Raw genomic sequence first — 27,157 nt, 5'->3', positions numbered from 1 at the left:
GGCTCAGTGTTCTGAGAAGATTTTGCTGGGTTTTTCTTCACATGACATGGTCAGAATGGCATTTTTCGCTCATTGTCATTATAGATAGGTTGTACTTATCTATTGTGGGTGTAAGTACAGGTTGTGAAAGTCCCTAACAAAGCAGTAGGGGTCTTCTGAAGATAGGGTCTGGACCTAATGATTGATTTGGACCTGGAGATGGATAGGTCAGGTTTAGAGGGGTTGGATTCAGTGAGTTCTGTTTTTATCCTGTACCTCTTAGATTCCTAATCCTACTGCAATGAGCTGTTGGAGTTTGTGGGACTCTTAAAGTTCTCCTTTCTTTTTTTATATTTGACAGATAGAGTTAGACAGTGAGAGAGAGACAGAGAGAAAGGTCTTCCCTCCATTGGCTCACCCCCAAAATGGCCACTACAGCCAGAACTATGCAGATCCGAAGCCAGGAGCTAGGTGCCTCCTCCTGGTCTCCAACACAGGTGCAGGCACTCAAGCAATTGAGCCATTCTCCACTGCCTTCCTGGGCCATAGCAGAGAGCTGGACCTGAAGAGGAGCAACCAGGACTAGAACTTGGGGCCCATATGGGATGCCGGTGCTGCAAGTGGAGGATTAACCAAGTGAGCCATGGCACTGGCCCCAGAGTTCTCATTTCATATTGCTTCTTTGAGCTCAGGTGGAAGGGAAGTGAGATGTATTTCCATTCGTTGATAAAATTACCAAATAGACAAACCTTACCTTAAGGAATTTCCAATGGTCTTTTCATTCAACATATTTAATGCATTTCTACTTCTTGGTATTTTCTTAATTTGAGAGTAAAAGATATAGTTCTAATATGGATATGTGAATTTAATTCAGTTCAGTATGTTTTAAATCTTAGAGGGAATAACTGCAGTATTCCAAGAGTATAATCTGTTCAGAACATATCACCAGTTTAACAGGATCTTGGCTATAGTTTCATCATACACCAATTGTACTCTGCATTAAAATATATTTCTTAACCTTCTTATGGGTTCATGTTCTGGGTACCCTACACCTGTGTAACAATCCAGATTGATAGAAACAATGATTCATAGTTTTGAATTTTGGACTTCAACAATGCACTGACTCTAATCATAGTATGGCTACTCTTCAGCAGGAAACTCAATTTCCAACATTTTTTAGCATGAAAAAGTATCTTCTTGTCAATTTGATTTATTTGTTAGAAACCAACATGGATACATATCAGTTATATTTGAGATTATGAACAGTGTCTGAAAGATAAGTCATGTATTCCTTCATTTTTCAGTTTGATCAGCTTATAGAATTAATTGCATAATTACGTTTATTTTGGTTTTGGTTGCTGGATTTCCTGATTCTTCCTTCTGGAATAGGAATATGAAAACTACAGAAAATAGCCATTATTTGGGAGAATAATCTAATTCTAGATCTGTGCATAGAATGCTATATTCCGGTCTGCATGAGTAGACGTATTGTCTATAAGAGATGTTCAATAGCTATGGTTTGCTTAAATACCGTGCAAACTAGAACAATACTGGGAAACTTGCTGACTGCTTTAATCTTTTCTTTATACATTCCCACAATTTCTGGCTTTCAAAACATCAAGAGAGACCAGTACCCTTAAAGTTCAGAAAACAAACAAAAAAAAGTAGAATTGGAAAATTTTAAAAAATCGTGTTTTCTGAAACTTTTCAGTATAAAGGTATATACTGTCATATATTAGCATTATTCCTGAGTTTCTGTAACAAAAAGGTCTCTCGTGTTCTAAAACCACTATGTATTTAGTAATTAAGTAATTAGTAATTAAGGACAGTAAGACAGGTCACTATTCTTCAGTAAATTGTATTAAGATTTTCAGGTGTGCCTCCCTTGATTTAAAAAATGCCACAGAATATTTTGACCAAAATAAAAATTGCCATTATGAAAACACAAAGTTTGTTGATGTAGGAAGCATGGTTGTTGTGTTTGTGCTTAGTTGTAGAGCTGCACAGAGTGGAAGTTCTGGGTATCAGTTTTGAAAAGGAAGAAAACACCTCAATGAATGTTGCTTCCAATGTCAGCATTTTCTTTCAGACATCCTGATTCTGATCTTTGATGCAGTGTCAAATTTCCTAACCTGTATTGACTAGTTTCTTTTCCTGAGAAAAAATGAATTAAAAATAAAATAAAATGTTATTTAATAAAATAAAACAGATACAAAATCTTGTCTTGTATTTACAGATAAATTTTAATGGAATATTTCATGGTCTAACACAAATATCAGACCCAATGACACTAATTCTTGTACAGCCTTTGGCTTACCCTGTATAACAAAATCTGTTATTTAAAGTAGACTATAAAATACCTTATGGTAAGTGAACTTTCAGAGACACAAAGAAAATCCTCCATAAATTTAAAAGCTTATCTCAAATTCTTACTGGCATAAGCTTAGATTGGATATGTTATTACTTTCATTATCTTAGGTAGTTGAAATATGGATTAGAGTGCGAAATTTGTAAAAAAAATACATTTTGGTATTTTTGCTTCTGTTCCTAGCCAGCATTAAGAAAAACACATAAGTGAATGTAAAGTTACTTTTACAACGTTTTGAAATTTTGGCAATGTCAAACAAATTTCTGTAAATCAGTAACACCTTTTTTTACCCTTAGTCAGCATATTACAAGGTTCATGTATTTCAAGAAGAAATGATCAAAAGTTGTACAGATAAAATAACACTTATTCTATGACTTCTTAAATTTAAAAACTTGCTTTTCAAAGTTTATGAGGAAAATGGACATCACTGAAGAAACCTGAAATGATAATGTATGGATTTGGAAAGAGGTGTTTAAAATCATGTATTTGGAAGAAAGGAATATATTTTGTAGCATCTTTTATAATCTGTCACTGGGAAAAAAAAAGTTCCAACTTTCAATGTCTGTTTTGAAGCCTACAGAAATGTACTAAATGAATAGACAATTCAGTAATGTCCAACAGATAACTAAAATTCAAATTTTATTTTTCCATATTTATCAGACAAATTATTCTGACAAGACTTTACTGAAAAATGAAGTGCAAATGGGAACCCTGTAAGAATGTTCATAAGAGTTGTACATGACATATTTTAAGCGCCACTAAGTACACATTGAATACTTTGTAAGTATATAGGCATATCAACATGCAAGTGTCATGTACCTAATATTACAATATGCATTTTGTTTCTTGAAAATGTTAATGACAAGAGTAGATTCAATAATTGTGTTTATCTTTCTGTGCAATTTGCTTAATGTTGGTGGATCTTTACAGCACAGAATTTTTCTTTTATGCTGTCATAAATATACCCTTCCAAAAGTTTTGAGTATAATGTCATAGAAATAGAACATTTTATTTTTGAAGCTACATTATCGGGAACACCTGCATTTCTGGGTAACATTTACAGAGATAAGTCTTTAAATTCTTTTTAACATGGCAGACTTGTTCCAATGTTGGTTATGTTGAAATATTTATGATAAAAATGGAGCTTTCTTGAGGCAATATTTTTTGGTTGAATGAAAAACTAAACAACCAATTCACAAATATTGATGTGAACAGAATGTGAAGAAATAGGTCGGTAACCCCAAATTCATAAATCCTTGAGTTACCACCGAACTGCATCATTGAATCTACAATAAGTACAGCAGGTACAGTTAAATGAATTTGTAAAAAGATTAAAATTTTATACACTTATAAGGAGAAATATTACTAGCTTTGAAAAATGTCTAGGTTATTTTCCTTTCTATTCATGAGATTTCACTCAATACATTAGAAACACGGAGAAAAGCAAAGAGGAGAAAGATATAACAATTCTGTTTACATTTCATATTTTTAACCAATTAGTGTGATCACTGCTTTCAACCATCCATATTTTATTGCGTATGACTTTCACTACCAGCAAATATAAAGACAAAGTGTCTAGCAGTATCATGTACAAGGAAAAGATTCTAAAGAAAGTATTTGAGGTTTGACAGTACTGTGTGTAAGTGTAATGTTGCATTTCATGCTGCACTTAAAAGTCCGTGTAGGAATCACTGTTGCTTTGACCCTGGATGTGGGAAAAGTGCTTAAGTGCTGAGCCCTGGTAGGTTTTCCTTTTGCACCTGCAATCTTCAAATTTCTTTTAACTTTTCTTCTTTTGAAATACACAGTATATTTCAGAGGGGGAAAATATGTGTTATTTTTTTCTTTACATTTTTTTCACATGTGGGCCCATTCTCTCCAAAATAATCACACATTTCATATATATACATATATATATGAAAAAGATGGTAACAATTATCGCAATTATTTGAACATAACTACAGAACATAGAAACATTTTACTTTAACTTTAAGCATATTTTATAGATATACCATCATAATTTGAAATATTCATGTATCCTTTTTTTCCCTAGGGGAAAATACGGTCCTAGAATGTTACTTTCCTTTAAGATAATTAAGTCACATCATGGAAATACTCATATTATGCCTGTGCAGGCAAAATAAAGTGGCCATGTGTGGCAATACTTTGCATTATTCAGGGATTATTTGTTATTAATATTTTTTCACATATAGCTAATGATTCTTGGGAAAATAAAATCATATATATGAATTTATTTAAAATGTTATTAATTTATAAGAAATTGGTATATTTTAAAGATAAAGAAAAATGTCAGATTGGATTGCAAAGTGTTGCCATTGAAATTATTTAAACACAATTCTATTACAGTGAAATATTAAAGAGGCATGAAAGGAATTATCCTTATCAGGTAATTATATTTTGCCTATAGGAAAAATTAATGATAGAGAAGGAAAACAAATGAAGATCCATACACCATAGTATATACTACAAGAAGTTGGCTTTTGAGATTTCCCAGGGGGTGGGGAGTGCACTGTTATGACAGTCTCAAATGAATGCTTCCTGGGATATCATGTAAGTAGTTACTTCCTCTATTTATACTGAAGTATCATAGCCCATGTTAAAAGTGAGAGGTAGAAGAATTATTTTAAGTATGCATGGCAGAGAACTTACCAGCTATATCCGAAACTATTGCATTCAATATTAATAATCTCAGTACACAAAAATGCTGATGATTTTAGAACCCATTTTATATATTGTCCCCTTTAACTCTATTATTTTGCTACGTTCAATCCATTGCCTTTGGAAGGGTATAAATACAAAGGGCATGTTTGGGGCAGAAGGGAGTGATAGAAAAGAAAAAAATGGAAAAACAAGAAAGAAAAATTCCCATTACAATAAGTGACTTTAGTTACCAAATGTACTTTACGTTCTTCAATTGAATAAATTTGTATTTGTAATAAAACTACTTCAGTATACTAAAACACATGCGTTTCAAAGAAAGCTTAAGAATTTCAAATTCAACTACATGTGAATCAAAGTTTGAAACTAATTTTTTTCTGAGCAATATCTAAACCAAATAATTTCATAGTGTCATGTTAATGTTTAAGAAAAGCTTGTAGAGTTAGTTCTATTTTTAATTAATGCTTTAGTTTATGAGAGTTGAAGATCAGAAACCTCTTGGATCTTGTTGAACAATTCTTTAAAAATCCCTTTGCCTGAAGTGCCCAGCAATAGAATTGCAGATATTGCACTGAGTATATTTCAATATTGCCAGTGTATATTTCAAAACAAATTCTATTATCTACACTAAAATTTCCTCTTTCCCAATATTCAAAATGCATATTATAATTACATGGGTTTCCAACATCCATACACAGCAAGTACAAGATACTTACATGTACATACACTGTAGTTACCTATATTTTGCATAGTTTTTAGTGTGTACTTTGTGCCACTTAATCAAAAGCATTACTGGTCAATAATTCTTGTTAGGTGTTTCTTTTATTTCAGCTGTGATTACTGGTTAATTTTTTTGTTTTGGTTTTGTAAATTCATCACAGATTACCAGTTGCAAAGGGAAATAATATTGGGCATTTTTAGAAGACTCTAAGTAGTTCACAATATCATGGGAAAGTTGCATTAAGACAGGAGGTTTTATGTTTTCTCCACAATTAAAAAATGCAAGGTGACATTTCATATTTGTTACTTATTAAATTATCCTTATGTTTAAAGTCAAAGTAAAAGCATTGTAAATGTTCCCCTTGGTAACACTTTGCAATAAGTGGCACTAAATTACACGATAACTGCTATGTTACATGGAAGAGCCATCACTGTCAAACAGCTGCTGTACATGTGCCGATATGGAATCTCAATGCTGTTACAATCATGAGTACATAATTACAAGTGAGCCTGTCCTTTAATTGAGATATTTATATTTTTACAGGAAAATAAAAATAAATGAGGTGTTAGTTTCTTTGTCATGTTTAGGAAAGTTAGCTTCTTTCTCTATTTGATATTTTAACTGTGGAGTTTCAATGAAACATTAAGTGTCTTGAATCACTATGAGATCATCCAGTTTCTAGATTATACTTGAACATCAGGTTCATTAAACTGCTTCTTGGATTCTCTGATAAAAGAAAACAAGTTGAAATCTCTCTCTATTTTTCTCTCTCTCTGTCTTCTCTGTGTCTTTTTCTCTCTTATAAACATACACATACACACACACACACACAAACACTCACACACACCATCAATACTATGCTTATGGTTTATATCTTTACTCTTGCACTCACAAACTTTGCCTTTTCTCCCTAATTTTTAGCATCATTCTATCTTGGACACGCAAAAATGGCAAAAGGAAAAGGATGGTGTACAGATTTCTTTCTTTTTTTTTTTTTTTTGATGGAGGAAAATCAACTTACACTGTAAACAGTACACTGGCAGAGAATATAGTTACTTTTGGTAAGAATAACACTCCGTATTCTACTAGGGCTACATGTGTGTGTACACTCCATCTACTATGTTCCGTAGCTCCTATGCTCACTTATCATAGACAGAAATTGTCTCCATGTGCATACAAGTGTGCACATTTCAGACTTACCAATTGACATGGTTCCCATTTATAAACATCCTCTGTTTTGTTTCAATTTATTGTAATAAATATGATCAGAATTATTATAGCTCATTAATTTGGTGACAATCAAATAATTTGCAAGATAAGAATATATATTTCCATTGCTAATTATTTTTCCAGTCACATAAAATGATATCCAATTCTAGTTGAACTATACTTAACTGGCAAATGTGTAATTAGAGCCCATAATTTTTAATATACCAGTGATTTTAATAAAAATTAATGCGATTTTGTAGTACTCTGAAGGGTTAAAAGAGTTAAAATCCTGGAAATGCAATCGATTTGGAATTTCTAATTTTACAGTGATTTAAATAATGATTGAGTTATTTAAGCAACAATTTAACGGCTGGAGCCAAGTAGAATATAGACAAAATGAGGAGAGATGTAAATACAGTGTCAATGAAGAGTAGCAATTCTGTAAGTGCATCCTGAAATTAGGCTTTAAATAGTAATTGATGATGCAGTTTATACAACTTACTTCTGTAATAAGAACCTTCCCTTTTGTACTAACAGGATGAATTTTGCTTTGTGGAGTCTTTCTAAAGAGTATGCATTGAAAGTTATGAACAGTTTATAAACCTATTCTAGTTTCAATGTGTCTAGTAGCACCTACCTGATTCTCTCAAACTACCATACTATATTAACATATTATTGCGTTTTCCACAGATGGTATGGAGTGAACTGTAAAACAAGCATGCAATCACATCAATGCAGACTTATTTCCTTAAAATGCCATACTGTATATGATTTATTATGTTAACACTCAACCACATCATATTATTTATGTTCTGTATATTCTGAAAAAAGTGCTGCTCGACTGACATCGTCCTTTTTCTTTTGTAAGAAATGAACAAGATAAATGCTTCAACAATCAAAAGAAAAGAAACAATTTATAAACTCTAACATTGTCCTTAAAAGATTTATACTTTTCTGATAAATAATCTAAGATACGGCACCTTGTCTTTCATTGGATATTAATACATGATGTTGTACTCAACCATTCTCAGTCCCCCAAAATAAATTCCAAGATACTGTTTTTAAGACCCTAGGCCATCATGCTGTCAGACATCATAAGTATAACTACCATATTGTCATATTAGTTTTCTTCTTAAAGGTGCAATACTTGTAAATGGGAAAATAATTTTTTATCTAACTGGATTTTTATTCTTTAGCATATAATAAATTTAATGAGAACTAATCTAGCAATATTGTATTTTACTAGAACAAATGATAAGACTTTAGATTGACTCTGTGTCATATTTAAGAATACAGTATTTCTTAATGGTTAAATACATCAAAATTTTAAAATAATCCAGAGAAAGAGACTTTCACCTTGGAGTTAAAAGCAAGGCAGAAATTCTCTATCACTCACTGTTTCATAAGTTTGTACCTCACAAAATGCATAGACAGTAATTTAATATAAAGAATTAGTTCATTTATACAGAAAACATATCTTAAACACTTCTTTTTGGCAAACCAAAATAGGTAAGCAGCTCTGGAACTGCCAAATTAAAATTTGTAAATTTTTAGCAAACTAAGAGTTTATTTTTGTTATTATTCAACTGTGGTTGTAATTTAAAACCTGAGGCTGTGCACTGGTTGTTAGCTTAAAATTACCTTTCCTTAGAACATTGTGCTTCCATTGTATAACAAATAAAAATTAACAGGAACTAGAAAAATTTGTTGTTGAACAGTGCTAGGACATACAGACAAAAATACTAATACATGTTATCTACTTATAATATTGGTTTAAGTAATATCTAAAGGGATATAATGGAAGTTAGAAAATGCTTACTTATGACTGAAGTACCTACAGCCAAAAAAGTTAAATATGTATCAAATAATGTTTAATTGGATTTATTATATGCACTATATACAGATACTAAAATGTCTCAAAATTGTGCCCTATGGATACTTTAGTTTTGTTTAGGCAAGTGAGTTACTATGGAGCAAATAAATTATAGAATCAAATCAGAGAATGAATGAAATCTTTGTGATTCCCAAAGCAGTAAAGTATTTGGAACAATTTATTGGTAAATGAAGCTACAACCTAATGGTTGGATCTATAGAATTATATACGATATCATGTCATGATTGCAGTCCATACACATGGCTCCTGTATCAAATACTAATTTTTTTAAATAGCAAATTGATACAGTTTTACCAGTATAATCTCAAACATTACAGAAACTACACTACAGTATTTTCAGTTTGTGTTTTCTAGGGCATTTGTTTCCAAAACATGTTGTCTTTGAAGATAAACATGTAGAAAACATTGCTTGTAAACCTCTAGTCTGCGATTAAACTTAAGCACATTAGGTATTCACCTAATCCTGTTACCTGTGAAAGCTTTGCAATGGCAAACTGAGAAAGTCTATGGCTAAAAGGAAACAAAACTCGGGGAAGAAAAACTTCTGCATACATTTTTTTCAAGGAATAAAAACAACTCAATATCATGGTCCAAGGAGATGATTAACATTGTTAAGGCTGTATATTCAAGCACTGTATGTTAAATGAGCAATGGTATGAAATTTAGGCAGTAAGAAATGTCCTGCATTATGAATGGTACAGTAATTAAAGGATGATGCTTTCAATAGCTGATTGTTGGTGGAACACTGGCTACTGAGAACAGTACAGCATGGAAGTTAATAAAGGTAGCAGAAGATGGTAGCAATGAATTCTGAAAGATGAGAGCCAGTTTTCTCCAGCAGCCAGCCTGGGCAGGAAAACTCAGAATCTTGGCCTGCATTTAAATGAAATACTCTTTTTTCTCTTCAGCATTGACTTGGCTGCCTTCAGCATTGATAATGGCTGTGTCAGCATCCGGGGCGTCTTCAGCTCCTTTAGCTTCATTTGTTAAATAGGTTCCTGTGGATATAGGAAGAAAGATATGTGAGATCTGAGATGCTGCTAAAACAGCTAGCATTAAAGCCATATTAACTTAGGAAGGAATGTTTGTTACATTTCATCTTTGCTGTAAAATATTCTGAGATACAATAAAGCACACAATTTACCCTGCTAAGCTTGTACACTGTTTTCCTGTGTATACATTGATGATGAACCTATGGCCAGGTGGGCTACAGGCAGAAACCAAACAAGAATGGGCAATGTGGCATTTTAACTTCTTGAAAGATGGATAAACAAGAGCCTGGCCTCTATAGCAATTAGAATCGTTTGCTAATATATGGATGATGATGATTTCAAATGTGTGACTATTCATTTTAGTAATCATTTATTTATTGTCCTTTCATTTAAAAAAATTTCAAATCATACAAAAAACTATAAAGAAGAGTTTAATGAATACACACTGACAGAACCATTTTTATATTTGCCATATTTGTTTCATATATAAATATTATATATAAATTATATATATGCATACATGCTATTTTTCAAATAGGGTGCATATATTAATGTCACATGGTGTGGAATTCATGAAAAAGATAATAGAATGAGGACAGGAGTGTTTATTATGCTCTAAAAGTTAAAATTCAATAAAGAAAACCTTTAAAAACATGTTTATACTAAACAAATTGGCATGCACATATTTCCTTTTTATTACATATGCAGATTAACATCTACTTATGACAGAAAATGTGTGGTTGTGTCTCTGTTTCTGACTTATATCACTTAGCATAAGGAGCTCCAAGTCACCTATCTTGTTGCAAATGTCAGGATTTCATTTTTTTGTGTTTGTAGCTGAGTCATATTCCACAGCACTATTTAACATTCTTTCATTTTCTCTCTCTCTGCACATACACATACAGAAAAAAATATGCACACTCCCATATTTCTGGATTATGCTAATCTTTAAAATTTTTTTTGCCCAAATTAAGCATACTCTCAGTAAATAACCTACCTTTATGTCTCGCCAGATATCGACCAAGCAGAAATATTGAACACAGTGTGACAAATACAACCACAGCCACTATTCCTCCTATAAGAGCATGGTCGGGGCCAGCCTGGCCAGCCAGAGCATTGGGATCTGAGAAAGAGTGGAAAATATTTGTCTGGTTAGTGTCATATTTAGTCATAAAATATGTATCTGCACCAGAATGGACTATTTGGTAAATTAGCACATTTCTATTAAAATAAACTGCATTAATGTAAATTACCACTAATCATCCAGCCAACAAATACTTATTGTGTTTCTATTATTTACAATATACCTGTGGACTTAACATTTGGCATATCACTCACAGTCGCCACTGAGCTTACATTTTAAGGAAAGTCTTGATAAACAAACTTATCTGATTTTTCCAGCTATGTCTCTTTTCTCCCTCCTCAAATCCATCGAAAATGGTTATAATATACATGTATATAAAAATAAATATATAAATATCACAAACCTATCTAGATCACTCTTTTATAGAAAGATTTCTATTATTTATTTGAAAGGCAGAATGACAGATTCTAGTCCTGGCTGTTCCTCTGCCAATCCAGCTCTCTGCTATGGCTTGGGAAAGCAGTAGAAGATGGTCCAAGTCCTTGGGCCCCTGAACCCACATGGGAGACCAGGAGGCGGCACCTGGCTCCTGGCTTCAGAACAGCACAGTTCTGGCTGTTGCAGCCATTTGGGGAGTGAACCAATGGAAGGAAGACCTTTCTCGCTGTCTCTCCTTCTCACTGTCTGTAACTCTACCTCTCAAAGTAATAAATAAAATCTTAAAAAAAAATAACATGAACCTAACAAGTACAGGAGGAGTCGACTATTTCTTTTTAACAGAATTGTTGTGTCAATGAATCATGGGTCCAATCAGATAAAGCAAAGAGTCTCTGATTCCCCAAACAACCAGCAAACCGTTAAACCTAGAGGAAGCAAACAGTGGACTACAAAATCTCTATAGACCTGATGTAAGTCTTATTTCCTGACAGCTACTTGAAGTGCAGTCATGGAGTATGCCTGACAAGGCCGAGGCCCTGAAGGTAGAATTGGGGAAGGCACAGGTGATTGAAAACAGGAGCCTCTAGTTTCTTGTTGGAACAGCATCTATTGCCAAGGCAAGAGGGACATTTTAACACCTGTCTGGCATGTTTTCATAATTGCTATGGATCAGTGACTACTCTGTGTTGCGCATTCTTCTTTTATTTCCAAATGGGAGAATGTTTGCTTCTCAGGTCTGTGCCCTGTGTATTGTGCATGAGGTAGGGGAGGCATAAATAACTTTTCTTTGAGTTATTTGTCTCTGGATTAACATATCCAAATACAATTATGATGTGTACCCCGGGGGATCTTAGACTTTGAATTGAGAACATTGGATTGATGGGATTTAGGTTGTCTCTTCGGTTAGGGTTTGGTAGTATTTTGTGTAAGAGAAAAGATGAAATCATATTTGGTGACCTAAATGGTATACTGAAGCAGAGAATTCCAGTTGATACATATACTTCCTTCGCTTTCAGTGTAGAAAGTTAAATGTTTTCCAACTTCCTTACAGTCGGATGAAACTATGTGGTTTTTGTTCTAGACAATAGAATCAAGGTTCAGGCAATCAAAACTTTCCACAGGTAACCTTCTGTTGTGATCCTGAGAAATAAAAGTTGAAGATGGAAGACTCACAGGAATAAGTAAAGGTATTGGTCACTGGTTCTGTCCTTGCAAGAAAATTGTGGAAATAAGTTTAAGTTTCCTCTTGGGATGCCCACATCCCATATTGGAGTGCCCAATTTCACAGCTAACTGCTCAATTTCTGTTCCAGCTTCCTGTAATATATGCTCTGGAAGACAACAGGTATGGCTCAAGTACGTGGGTCCTTGTCAACCATCTGTGTGACCTGGATAGAATTCAGGGCTCATGGCTTTGCTCAGGCCCAGTTTTGGCTGTTTTGGGCATTTAGGGAGTGAGCCAGGAGATGGAAGATCACTTTCCATTTCCCCCTCTCTCTCTGTCTTTCTCTCTCACCCTACCATCCTTTCCAAAATAAAATGAAAATGAAAAAAAAAAATGCATTGAAACAATTAGAAAAGTATTTTCAAACACTAAGCATTGACATTGTAATCTATTACAGCAGCTAATTTTAATCTATACTGTATATATGTCTTGTTTCCCTTTAATTTTCTAGCTTAGTTTAATCCTCAAAAGAATGCTGAAAAAATAAACCTGTCTAATTTCTGAAATCCCTTTTCTTATTCTTTGGTCAGACCTTGGAATCAGTTTAAAATCCCACCTTTTGTTTGCACAATCATAAATCACATCCATTCCATTTGCTGAATAGCTTTTAGAACTGAGCACTCTTTGGGGAAGCTTACAAACCACTCTTGTTCATCCATCTCTGTGTCTGTCTCATTTCTTGAAGGTAAATTCTGAGACATGGTATTGGTAGACCAAATGACATAAATATTTTTGTAAGTACTTTTGATAAATATTGTCAAATTCCATTGAAGAATGACTGAACAAATTCACTTTCATTGACCATGTGTGAGGCATTCTTTTCCTCCATAGGGTAGTAACATGAAACATTATTTATTTATGTATTGCTAAATTATGTGGGAAAGTGACATTCCTTTTTAAATATTTTGAGTTTATTACATTGCAAATTAGCATAATGATATCTAAATATTTTTGGCCATACTAATTCATTATTTTTGAAGTGTCTGTCAGTGTAGTTTGCTCAGTTTTCCACTAAAATTTTCCATTTTAATGATCTCCTTCATAAAAATACCAATATTTTAAATTATTTCTCATACTTTGTTCCTTTGTGTGTTTTAAAATGTTATTTATATTTGTTTGTTTACTTTAAATGCAGAGAGAGAGGGAAAGGAGGGACAGGCAGAAAGATATATTTCACCTGTTGTTTCACTCCACAAATGGCTTCAACAGCCAGAACTGGCTTAGGCTGAAGCCAGGAGCCTGAAACTCCATCTAGGGCTCCCACTTGGGTGGCAGTGGTCCAGGTACTCTGGCCATTTTTCAGTGCTCTCCCAGAAGAATTAGCAAGGAGCTGGATAGGAAACAAAACACCCAAGACTTGAAGGATATGAAATGTCTGGGTGCAAGAACAGCTTAAAACTTTGTGCTATAGCACAGGCCCCCATTTCTGATCTTTCCTGCCATAGATACATCCTGCAATTTCATGCTGCAAATCTGACTTTTGTGTTACAGCACCTGGCTTTGAGGATCATGATGGAAACACTTGCTCCATTGTAAGTTAGTGTACCTATAGATCTTTATTGTTGTCTAATGCTCTTATTATTATAGTTTAATATAGTCAAGATGTATTTTGATTTATGATTTGAGGTTAAATATAAACTCAAAGATACTATAATCAAAATAGAACTTTAATTCTTTTCAATCAATTGTTGCCTTCACATCATCTTTCATCAATAAATTTATGTAACTTACCAAAAATGTTTACATGTTTTACGTGTCTGCATACTATGATGATGTGCATGTGCCATATGCAATACTGCATTAGTATTGTAGTTTAAAACTCATTTTAATGTTCAGCAGAAGTATCCAATCATGTTCAGAAAAATCTTCAGAAGAGTAAAAATATAGCAGGTTATTTATTAGAATTGCATCAATCTATAGAGAGACTGTTTTTAAAAAAGATTATTCATTTGAAAGGATCAGTCATAGAGTGAGAGAGAAAGAAAGAAAGATCTTCCTTCCTGTAGTTCACTCACAAAATGGCCTCAGCTGAAGCCAGAAACCTGGAACTCCATCAGGATCTTCCATGTAGGTGTAAGGGCCCAAGAACTGGGACACTTTCTGTTGCTTTTCCAAGTGCATTATCTGGGTGCTAGATCAGAAGTGGAGCAGCCAAGTCGTGGACCAGCACTCCAGTACTGGACACCAGTCTAGCAAGTAGCTGCCACTAGATTTTGTTTTATACAGGACATTATCCAAAACCATAGCATAGTTCTTTTTTTTTTTTTTTTTTTTTTTTTTTTTTTTTTTTTTTTTTTTTTTTGACAGGCAGAGTGGACAATGAGAGAGAGAGAGACAGAGAGAAAGGTCTTCCTTTGCCGTTGGTTCACCCTCCAATGGCCGCCGCGGCCGGCGCGCTGCGGCCGGCGCACCGCGCTGATCCGATGGCAGGAGCCAGGAGCCAGGTGCTTTTCCTGGTCTCCCATGGGGTGCAGGGCCCAAGCACCTGGGCCATCCTCCACTGCACTCCCGGGCCACAGCAGAGAGCTGGCCTGGAAGAGGGGCAACCGGGACAGAATCCGGCGCCCTGACCGGGACTAGAACCCGGTGTGCCGGCGCCGCTAGGCGGAGGATTAGCCTAGTGAGCCGCGGAGCCGGCCCATAGTTCTTTTTTTTAAGATTTATTTATTTTATTTGAAAGGCAGAGGCAGAGAGAGAGAGAGAGAGAGAGAGAGAGAGAGGTCTTCCTTCTGCTGGTTCACTCCCTAGATGGCCACAATGGCCAAAGCTACACTGATGCAAAGCTTCTTCCAGGTCCCCTATGTGAGTGCAGGGCCCAAGGACTTTGGGCATCTTCTACTGCTTTCACAGGCCATAGCAGAGAGCTGCATTAGAAATAAAGCAGCCTGAACTTGAACTAGTGCCCACATAGGATGCAGTTAAGGCAGGCAGCAGCTTTAACCATTATGCCACACTGTCATACCCTGCATGGTTCTTTAATTATTGAAATCTTCATTGTCATGTAAGGAAATTATATAGTTTTCTGAAACTTGACCACATATTTTCACTAATGTTATTTTGTGTTCTTAAATAAATGGGGTATTGAAAATATTTAAATATTAAGTTTCAAAAATATTTTTATTATTACTTTTTCATAATATTATTCAGTCTATTCTTTATTTCCTTCCTTTTTTTTCTTTTTGTGTTTTAATTTTCTAAAATACATGTCTAATGTTTGTCAAAGTTAGAGTTGTCAAGGTATTCTTTCATTTCTTGACCACCAAACATTTAATATTCCTAATAATTTAAAGAGTATTTCAGTTGTTATTTTAATGTCTTTCAATACTACATTATCTTACTTTTATGAATCAGCATTCTATGAACAATAATGACAATATCATCTTAGTTGGATGATCCTAGAATTGCATCCATAATTAAGTAGACTAGCCTAAATCCTCCTTTGGCTAGTAGTTAGTCTTTTTTCTCAAAGCAATATCCAGAATCATCTCTCCCAATTCCTACTTTTCTAAAATTTGATAGCAAAGATATTCATCCCTTGATGACATGGAACACACATCCTGTCTTAAGGCAGATAATTTTCAGGCTCGCGCTGTGGCATAGTGGATAAAGCCACTGCCTGTAGTGCTGGCGTCCCATATGGGTGCCGGTTCAAGTCCCGGCTGCTCCACTTTCAAATCAGCTCTCTGCTATGGCCTGGCAAAGCAGTAGAAGATGACCCAAGTCCTTGGGCCCCGGCACCTGTGTGGAAGACCTGTACAAAGCTCCTGCCTCCTGGCTTTGGATCCGCACAGCTCTAATCTTTTGCAGTCAATTGGGGAGTGAACCAGCAGATGGAAGATCTCTCTCTCTCTCTCTCTCTCTCTCTCTCTGCCTCTCCTTCTCTCTCTGTTTAACTTTGAATTTCAAAATAAATAAATAAATATATTTTAAATAAAGGAAGATAATTTCATAAAAAAACTTAATTAATACTTAAATATTAATGCATTATTTTATGTCGTGGATAGGCATTCAACTGGATGAAGAATCTCTGGTTTTAGTGTTGGTTTTTTTTTTTTTTTTTTTTTTTTACTTAATAGTTCAGAATAAATCCTCAGAGTCTCTATTTGTTTTGCCACTCCATTTCCATTTTCGTTCCTGTCCAGAACAAATTTGAACTCATTCAGGAGCTTGTTTTTCATTGTTTTCTAAGTGACTTGCCTTTTTTTTTCTTCCTGAACTACTAGAAAATTCTTTGTTCCTCCATTTTGTTTTGTTATTTTACCCACATATATTTTGCCGTTTGTCTCTGATCATAGTTTTGCATCTTCTGTGAACTTATTTTTTTAATTAAAATCAGATTAGTTCACTAATTTTTAGTTTATGAAGTCAGTTTTTTACTTTTGATGAAACAGTAATCTATTCCCCCTCTCCCTGGAAACTAATCATGTACCAATGGGAGCGCTTTTTATTATGTTGAGTATATTTTATTCCCTCTTTCCTACTTTTTTAATCATTTTACTAATTTGCTTTCTAGCTAGTAATATTTGCAAAGTTTGTGAGTTGTTTAAGTGATTTCATTTTTGATTATAGATTTGCTCTTAACTCTTCCAAAAGGATTTTATTACAGATTATGAACTTGGTTTGATTTAAGTATACACTCTATTTGAATTCCACTCTGGTATTGACATAACAGATGTTTTAAACACATATAATTGAGAGGAGAAAATGGTATTTTTCATTCATTACAGATTGAGTTTTTAAAATTCCATTTATAGATCCTTGCACTTTCTTCCCATATTGTCAGTCTAATTGTTGAGATGTTTGTTTTGGTGTTGGGGTTTATTCCTGCTTATTGCTAACATTGCAAGCCAAATCAACTGCAGAAACTGTTTTTGTAACAGAAAGACGCATTGCCCGGCGTGTCTCTGCAACTAGTGAATGGACTGGAGAAAAAGTCTTGGGATTTACATTAGCATGGATGAGAGATTGATGATTGAGTGATCTATACTCTTCTTATTTATTTATCTTTTGGCGTATACTCTTCATTCTCACAATAGAATCTCAGAGCCCCAAGTTTTTTCTAGATATTAAGACAACCTGAGATGCTGAAAGTTGTTTTAGATCACAGTTATCACATTATTTCAGATACACTGGTAGATATATTAATAGGATGTTTGGGGAAAGGAATCTATAATATATTTGTTGACCTTTATTCATTCTTCTAGCCTATGAAGGAAACACTTCAACTTTGTCTTTATTTCATCAACAAAATAAATCAGGATACTGCATCAGGGTTTTTAAGATTTTTAAAGATAATACGGATAGATGAGTATAAAATGCTTCCTTACATGACAATGGTAAATATATTTTCTAAAAATGTAGGCTTCCATAGCCTTGGCAGCTCATGACAAGAGCACTGGGTGATTACTGACATCATAAATAAGAGTTTCAATTGTTCAATCAACAATGGGAGTCACTATGCACCTACTCCCCATGTAGGATCTCTGTCCTTAATGTGTTGTACTATGCGAATTAACGGTAAAACAACTACTCAAACAGTACTCTATACTTTGTGTATCTGTGTGGGTGCAAACTGTTGAAATCTTTACTTAGTATATACTAAGTTGATCTTCTGTATATAAAGAGAATTGAAAATGAATCTTGAGGGGCCGGCGCCGTGGCTCACTTGGCTAATCCTCCGCCTGCGGCGCCAGAATCCCATATGGGCACCAGGTTCTAGTCCCGGCTGCTCCTCTTCCAGTCCAGCTCTCTGCTGTGGCCTGGGAGGGCAGTGGAGGATGGCCCAAGTGCTTGGGCCCTGCACCCGCATGGGAGACCAGGAGGAAGCACCTGGCTCCTGGCTTCGGATCGGCGTAGCTCCAGCCGTAGCGGCCATTTGGGGGGTGAGCCAACGGAAAGAAGACTTTTCTCTCTGTCTCTTCCTCTCACTGTCTGTAACTCTACCTGTCAAATATAAATGAATCTTAATGAAGAATGGGATGGGAGAGGGTGTGGGAGATGGGATGGTTGTGGGTGGGAGGGAGGTTATAGGGGGAAAAATTGTTATAATCCAAAAGTTGTACTTTGAAAATTTATATTTATTAAATAAAAGTTGAAAAAATATATAGCATTATTGTCTATGCTTTTTATTCTATTTCAGTAACTGCTAGAACAAAATTCTTTTATTTCTAAGAAGCTAAAACAAGGGAGATTGAGGGTCAGCTAAGTATCATCTGAACAAAGCAGGGATAATACATAATTTAAATGTCTAAATCTCAGTGGGAATCTCTCATACATCCTTTCTCCCATTCATCTTCTATTGTCATTGCAATAAAATGATGAAGTGGAACCTTCTGAAGTTTCCTAACAGACAGCTGGGTCTGCATTATAATTCAGATAAATATAGCATATATCTTTAAAGATCATTATTATTCTCAAGGGTTGCCCATAACTTGCTGGAGTGAGCCTGTTAACACTGAGGTGAGTAAGTCCTGCAGATCTGGCAATATATTAACAATTTCTCTTACTTAACAGTGTGTAAAACGTAAACACTGTAAAATTTAAACTTTCCAAGCTTAACAACTCTCAGGGGTATTTGTTTACAATAAAGGACTACAAATAATATACATAGGTAGTAGTATCTGACAAGTAGTAAAACGGAAAATAGTATTAGGGTATACAGAACAAGGTATATAACAATCTTGGACAGAGAGTTTTTGACCCAGTGGTTAGGACACTGGGATATACACATCCCATATCTGAGTGTCTGATTCAAGATCTGGCTCCACTTGGAATCCAGCTTCCTGTTAATATAGACCCTGAGAAGCAGCGCATCAGGGCTTAATAAATTGCCCTGCTACTCATAGGCAAGATCCACATTGGGCCTTGGGCTCCTGGCTTTGACCTGGCCAGAACCCCAGATGTTGCGCCATTTGGGGAGTGAACCAGCAGATAGCTGATGAAATATCTCTCTCCCTCCATCCCTCTTCTTCCCTTCCTTTGAAATAAAAGCAAATATAAATATTAAAACCTCAGAGCAAGTTTAAAAATCATCTTAATATGAATTACATAATACGATCTCTTAAATCACTGCTGAGAATTTCTAGCAAGTTTCTTGTATGTCATGATTTTGTCTTTAAAATAAGAACAAACTGTAGCATAAAGTATCTCTTATCTTCTTAGATCAGAACATTCATAAAATATAATCCTACATAATTTTCACTCAAGTATTAGAATTATTTAAAAAATTTTTCCAGGACCAACGTTGTACATAGTAGGTAAAGCCAATGGTTGCAACACCAGCATCCCATATGGGTATCAGTTTGAGTCCTGCTGCTCCACTTCCAATCCAGCTCCCTGCTAACAGTCTGGAAAAGTACTCGAGGATATTCCAAGTAATTCAGTCCCTGGCACCCATGGGGAAGACCAAGAGGAAGCTCCTGGTCTCCTGACTTTGGCCTGTCCCAACCCTGGCTATTGCTGCCAACTGGAGACTGAATCAGTGGATGGATAATCTCTATCTCCTCCTCCCCATAAGTCTGACTTTCAAATGAATAAATAAATCTTTAAAATTTTTTCTATTATTATATATGATTTTCAATTTTAGACAAAATAGTAGGAATTAAAATATTTTAAATTTATATTTTATAAAAGAATAATGGTTGTTAAAGTATATTAAATATGTTTACAAAGTCAAATTTTCTTTATCAGCAAAGTTTTTAAAAATTTTTCAGGTGGAAGACAATGACATGGATCTGACAAAATCCTGGATTTTCAAATTGTTTATATCAGATCTTAAAGAATGTACTGCTATCTATATGACTTCTTATCTTTAGATTGTGAATATTTATGCTTCTCAGGATTGTCAAAACCAAATGTGCTAATGCCATGAAGGACTTGTAGAATGCCTGACATAATGGTTGCTAATTTTGTGGATGGGATGTGGAAAGTGTAAACTGTCAGATGAAAAACAGAGATTTCCTTTTACCACCACTCATTTAGACCCTTACTGTTACTTTATGTGGTAACTATGGATCATTCTAATTAGCTAGCTATTTGCGAAGTAGGGGAAAATATTAATGGAGGATAATTTGTACAACATGAGATTGATGAACAGGAATCCTGTAGGAGTCTGATGAGAATGGATTAAATGAAAGAGTCATTTGTTGAGTATTTAATCTGTACTAGTCTATGTTACAAATGAAAATTTCATGCACACAAGTAAATTGTTGACTCTGAAAATCAGTTATTTATTATTAATAAAAAGGTTGGTAAATCATGAGATAACATGCCTACATTATTCTTGGAATAACCTTGCAAAGCTTTAAAAATAGATATCACAGTTTTTAGGATGGCTCAGATGACTCTTATTTTGAGTACAAGTGCTAGTTGAGGTCATTTGCAGCCTTTTCTCTTTTCACATAATTGCTTTGTCTTCTAGCATGAAGAGGATTCCAATGCCAGTCTACACTAATTGAACACCCTTCAGAGTGCTTCTTCATCCTGTAGGACATTCATCTTTCCCTGTGTTTCCAAATTCCAAACAACAGTGACCAGTGTCTCCATGTCAATTTTTCATGAATAATTTAATGCAGGTGTTTTTCCCCCATATTAATTCATTTCCTTAAGTTTTATCTTAAATATGTAAGTTCTATTGAAGATAAACATTGTATGTTACATTTGTAATATCACTGCAACAACACTTTTAACAATTCTTGGAACCCAGTAAATTGGGTGAGTGAATGGTAAATATTAAATTCTTATGCTGAATTCCAGTCACAGATTGGATTTTTATATACAAATTTGTTGTGCTGATCAATAGATCACTTCCCCCTCATGATATTAAATTATAGTAATACAGTTACTATCTAAATATTGTAGAAATTAGTTCTCAGTAAAAATGACTCAGATTTTAACTCATTGATGCTTTGGATAATTTGATTCTAACATTAAATATGGATTTTTCTATTTACTTAAGGGCCTACTTCCCCTCTTTATGGAAAATCATGCTTCACAAAGAAGGTTACCATGGCATCACAGTAGAAATAATTATACACAATTTATGGAAAAAAATAAATTGTCCTTAGGCAGTATGTGACATTTGCAAAGTTCTTGGAAAGAAACGCATCACTACAATCACTTAGGGGCCATCTACTGTCTTTTAATCTTATGCACAGTTATAATTTCTTGTGAAAATATTTAAGAACAATCCCTAAAGGACAGAAAACACAAAAATGTGTGGGTGCACAGTGAATTACACTTAATTTTAACTATAAACGAGGCTCATAAGAACTTCAAATATATGAGTTCTAACTTAACGTACCATCATAAAAAGGATTTTTAATAGTAGGCTAAAAAATCCCAGCAAACACAACATTTAGATTTTTCTATCAAAATGTATTTATTATTACATAAATTTGTTTCCACATCAAGCTAATAAAAAATGCCTTAATGTAGACTTCCTATTCAAAAAGATTTTGACAATAACTGTAAAATCATAGTCTTGTTTACTGGATTTAGTTCAGTAGTTTGAGTTGAGAATTTCATCTTTATCTACTTTAGAGATATAATCAGTTTGTAAAATATTTCAGCAAGTGTAGAGTGATTTTCAGAACTGCAGAAGTGATGTGTGTCATATTCTATACTAATTTCACTCACTGGATTATAAATTCTTGCTTCTGAGAATTAGTCGCTTCTAATATCTGTTTGATCTTTATTCATGACTTATAGTTATCCTAATTATACACCAATTATAATTTATTAACTTGTATTTACCAAGAGTCAACAATATACTGAGTATAAAATAAACGCTTAAATAATATACTTTATTGGTTCTTGGGAATAAAAATTTCAGTGGAAAATTTCTCCTAGAATGGTGTTCTTATTTTGGAAAAAACTCGGCTCTAGCATAATCTCTTTATTTCACTGCTCTTTCTGTGTGGTGAACTCAGGTTAGTATTTTTTTGACTCCAAGTGAGGAAATTTTTCAAGTCTGAAGAATTTGAACAACTCCAGAGAGGTCTCTCAACCAGCAGAGTAGTGTAGCTATTAGAACTAAGAGCCCTTCACAAAATGCTTCATGTCCTTTAGCACTGACAACCAAAAGGGAGAGAACTTGCCAGAAGCAGATTATTTATGTGATAATAGGAGGAAGGAAAGATATGAATTGGTGGTTTTTTTTTTTTTTTTGAGGTTACCTAGGTGATCAAAGAAAAAATCAAATTAAGTTTTTGGTTAACCATAGAGCCATTTTTTTGCTATGAAAATCAGCTAAATTATCCAATAGCACACGACAGAGAGTCCAATTTTCCTGCATTAGATAGTAAACTCTCTTTAAGATCAGAGAAATCAGAAATAGTTTCTCATTCAGAACCATGAAATCCAAGTTCCAATTTCAGTTTGGCCCTATTGGAGCTACAGTTTATCCATTCATAAAGAAGCATGTGTACTTGCTCTGGTTCCCTCACAAAGTTAACTGTTAAAATCGGTTTATGTGGGATTTGTTCTGGTCTCAGTGTTTTTGTCTCTCCAGTGCAGATGGTGAAAGTCTCATCACCAATGTGGTGGTATTAAGGGCTGGAGCACTGGGAAGTGATGAGACTATGAGGGTTCTGCTGTCATAATGGGATTACTGCCCTTATAAGAGAAAGCATCATCTATGAACCAGAAAGCAGCAGACAGGGAAGAATCTGAGAGTGCCTTCACTCTGGACTTCTAACCAATTTGTGGTATTTCTCTTGGAAATCTTTATTTATTTAATGCATTTGAAAGTCAGAGAGCCAGACGAAGAGGGAAGGTGGGATAGAGGGAAGAAGAGAGAGAGAGACAGAGAGAAACAAGAGACAGAGAGACAGAGAGATCTTCCTTCTGCTTGTTCACTCCCCAGATGCCCACCTGCAACAGCCAGGGCTATGAGAGGACAAAGCCAGGAACTAGAAGCTCAGTCTAGGCCTCTCACCAAGGGAAGTACTTGAGCCCCCCAGAGTGTGTTAGCAGAAAAGCTGGAATGGAGAGCAGGGCCAAGATTTGAACTTAGCACTAGGGATAAGGACGCAAGTATTCCAAATGGGACCCTAACTGCTGGGCCAAACACCCACCTATAACTTGTAATATTTTGTTATAGAAACCTAAATTACCTAAGACAAAACCTGTAAACATAAGTAATATCTCAAAGTGTTCCATAAATATTTAGTGGATAAAATACTTCATGAAGTTAGAAACTATAAGCAAATTTGAATTTCATAATTTTGTATTGGTTTTATCAGGAAAAAGATAGTTAAACTCATCCAGTTCTGCCCAACTTTTGTATTTTTATTTGATTTTTAGAAATCGATAGTTTTTATTCCATTGCCTCTGGTCTTTCTAACTAGGAACTGTTCTGCTTTCAGTGTTAACAATATCTTTTAGCACATCACTGGTCTCAGTGAAAAAAGGGAAGAACCATTGAAAAGAAATATGGCTGGTTTATGACATTGCCAATGTTTATTTTCGGAAATGTATTCTGTGAAAATCTAAACAGTAATGTATTTTAAAGCAGAATTATAGTAAAATAAAATGTAAGCGATAATTTCTGCCTAAGAGTGAAATCAAAGTTTGAGTACATTTCTTCTTAAACTAACATGTAACCTGGTTTTAATTATATTAAGTTTATCTTCAAAGGAAACACCAATAACAGGACAAACACATTTTTAAGTACTTAGAAAATACAATAGTTTTTTTTTTTTTAATTTATTTGACAGCTAGAGTTATAGACAGTGAGAGAGAGAGAGGGAGACAGAGAGACAGAGAGAAAGGTCTTCCTTCTGTTGGTTCACTCCCCAAATGGCCGCCACGGCCGGCACTGCGCAGATCCAAAGCCAGGAGCCAGGAGCTTCTTCCAGGATTCCCATGCAGGTGCAGGGGCCCAAGCACCTGGGCCATCCTCCACTGCCCTCCTGGGCCACAGCAGAGAGCTGGACTGGAAGAGGAGCAACTGGGACTAGAACCAGCGCCCATGTGGGATGCTGGCGCCGCAGGTGGATTAACCAAGTGAGCCATGGCGCTGGCCTCAAAAGATACAGTAGTTAATAAATGTTTGATAGTGTGAATACTTATAAAGCCTCACATTATTCTAAATACGCTCTCTGTACCAATTTTTTTTGACATCTGATCATATCAGACATGATTTTGAAGGAAAGGTGAACATTTTCTTGATGGGGAAACATTGCCTGTAGAAGTATATTGATTTTTATGAGCCAATACCCTAGAAAAACAATATCATTACTACAAAAATAATTTTACTTAAAGCTAGTCAACTCTGAAATGTATACACTATCATTAAACAATTGAAATAAATTGCATTGTATTATTTTTAAATTGATTACTCTGGCAATAAATATATTGACTCTATTCATAAACAAAAATCACTCTGGATATTCATTGAACCTATCCCTCAGTTACAATAATGAATATATTCATAAGAATATAGTGTACATATCCTCTCTGTATAATGTCAGGAAGTGATCACTGCATAAAAGTAAGGGAGGATTCTGTTTTAAATATTCAAATACTAGGTTAATGGAATTTTGTCTGATTCATTTTTTTGTCGACTAAATTATATGCAAATAGAGAGTCCATCTCCCATCTTGCCCTTACTTACTTGTCCTTGTGTGACTAATATGATTTAACCTCCCTTTATATATGGTTTCCACATATATAAAGGAGGATTATACTAATATTACCACATAGAAGCTTTTTGTGATAAGGTAAGTTAATATATACAAAAGTATTAATCCAATACTTGCCTCAATAAAGAAAATAATAATAGTTAATATTTATTAAAAGCACTGTTTTTCACTTGATTATATTTATTAAATATCAAATCATTCTAGCCATAAATCAACCTTATAGTATTGTGTCTATTTTCAGGCCAAATTTAGTAGATTTTTAAGCATTTAAATATGTGCTTTTGTCCTTATAACTTATAGTCCACGTTCCAAACTGAAAACACAAATTGACCAAAGCTGAATGAGACTGGCAGAAAAATATTTTCATAAGAGTATAATAGTTACCAAGAGAAGATACAATGAATAATGTACATTAAGAACAATTGTTTGATGTATAGATGCTTGGAAACAAAAATCCTTGTCACCAGTGCTTCTGTTTGCAAAGGGCATTCCTTTCCTGAGGTTCTTGTGATCTTTTGTATTGTGTTTTTTTCTGAGACTGTTCTATAAGGAGTTTTCTCCTCATCACACAATCCAGAACCTATTCTCCACAATGGCCAAGGGAATCAATGGTGGATAAACATACTTGGCAAATCCACAAAATCATTTATTAACACGTAAGAGTTTTAAAAATGTGGAAAATATGTTTAGGATTCAAATGACTAACAACAAAAATGCCATCTCTTATTTTAAATTGGTCAGTTATAATAAAAATGCACTAGGATATCTCTAATACAATAGTATGGGAAGCAACAGAGAATGTCACTTATTCCTGGATTTATCAAGTAGATTTAACTATTTAATTTTGGAAGAAGATGATCAAATTTAGTGACACTTTATGTGCATTTCCAGGAAATTATTATTGTTCACAAATCTAGACACTGAGTATAACAATAGCATTTATATACATGTTTTTGAGTGTAGAATAAACTTTCTCATTCCTAATACAAATGAAGAGAGTTTGTTAACTCATACTATGCTTAAGTTTTGATAGTGCTTTTTATTTAGTGCATCCTTCATGAATTAATGGACGGTGATTTTTTTTTTTAATTTAAGAACTAAGTATGTAAAATGCAGCTAAGCCTGTACCAAATTCTTTAGAGGAAATTGACTTAAATATTAATGAGTGGCAGATGCCCATAAAATAATTCTGCTCTTACAAGTTAATATGAAGTATTGTTATATGGAAAATTTTGTATTACACCATTGTTAAAAAGCATTGGATTTAAATTCTTGTTATACAGTAATATAATTATTCATTTTAATTTTGACAGTTATTACACAGTGCTTTATAGTCAGACATACAAATTAGCCTTTTTTTTTTTTTTTTTTTTTTTTTGCCCGGCAGAGTTAGACAGTGAGAGAGAGAGACAGAGAGAGAGTTATAGACAGTGAGAGAGAGAGAGACAAAGAGAAATGTCTTCCTTTTTCCGTTGGTTCAACCCCCAAGTGGCTGCTATGGCCGGCATGCTGCACCGATCCGAAGCCAGGAGCCAGGTGCTTCCTCCTGGTCTCCCATGTGGGTGCAGGGCCCGAGGACCTGGGCCATCCTCCACTGCCTTCCCAGCCCAGAGCAGAGAAGAGGACTGGACTGGAAGAGGAGCAGCAGGGACAGAATCCGGCGCCCCAACCGGGACTAGAACCTGGAGTGCCGACGCCGCAGGCGGAGGATTAGCCTAGTGAGCCGCGGCGCCGACCAGACATACAAATTAAAAGACTCGAATGAAAGCTGTGCGATGTATGCACTGAGGTCCTTTAAATGATAGTGAAGAAAATGATGACACTAAGATATCTGTATTCTATACTCTAAACTAGGTCTTATTGTTATAAGTGCAGAATTATGAAAGCTTTTTCAAATGACACTTAATACCTGAGAGTATCCCCAA

The 27,157-nt window shown here is 34.7% G+C and overlaps 1 protein-coding gene across 5 annotated transcripts in view; it reads right to left on the bottom strand.

Annotated features, from left to right (window-relative positions):
* Positions 1-2,203: 2,203 nt before the first annotated feature.
* CADM2 (cell adhesion molecule 2) overlaps positions 2,204-27,157 on the bottom strand; it is a 1,119,939-nt gene continuing 1,094,985 nt past the window's right edge. For all 5 annotated transcript variants that reach the window (XM_051859417.2, XM_051859415.2, XM_008267104.4 and 2 more), the window contains 2 exons: positions 10,840-10,965; positions 2,204-9,848 (listed from right to left, as the gene is read on the bottom strand). In XM_051859417.2, the coding sequence (XP_051715377.1) occupies positions 9,730-9,848; positions 10,840-10,965 (245 nt within the window). In that variant the 3' untranslated portion in view covers positions 2,204-9,729. The remainder of the gene's footprint in view (positions 9,849-10,839; positions 10,966-27,157) is intronic.

This window comes from Oryctolagus cuniculus, chromosome 4 (genome assembly GCF_964237555.1).
Source record: "Oryctolagus cuniculus chromosome 4, mOryCun1.1, whole genome shotgun sequence".
Lineage (NCBI taxonomy): Eukaryota > Metazoa > Chordata > Mammalia > Lagomorpha > Leporidae > Oryctolagus > Oryctolagus cuniculus.
Note: the sequence above shows the minus strand (reverse complement) of the source record. Positions and strands in the feature narration are given on the sequence as shown.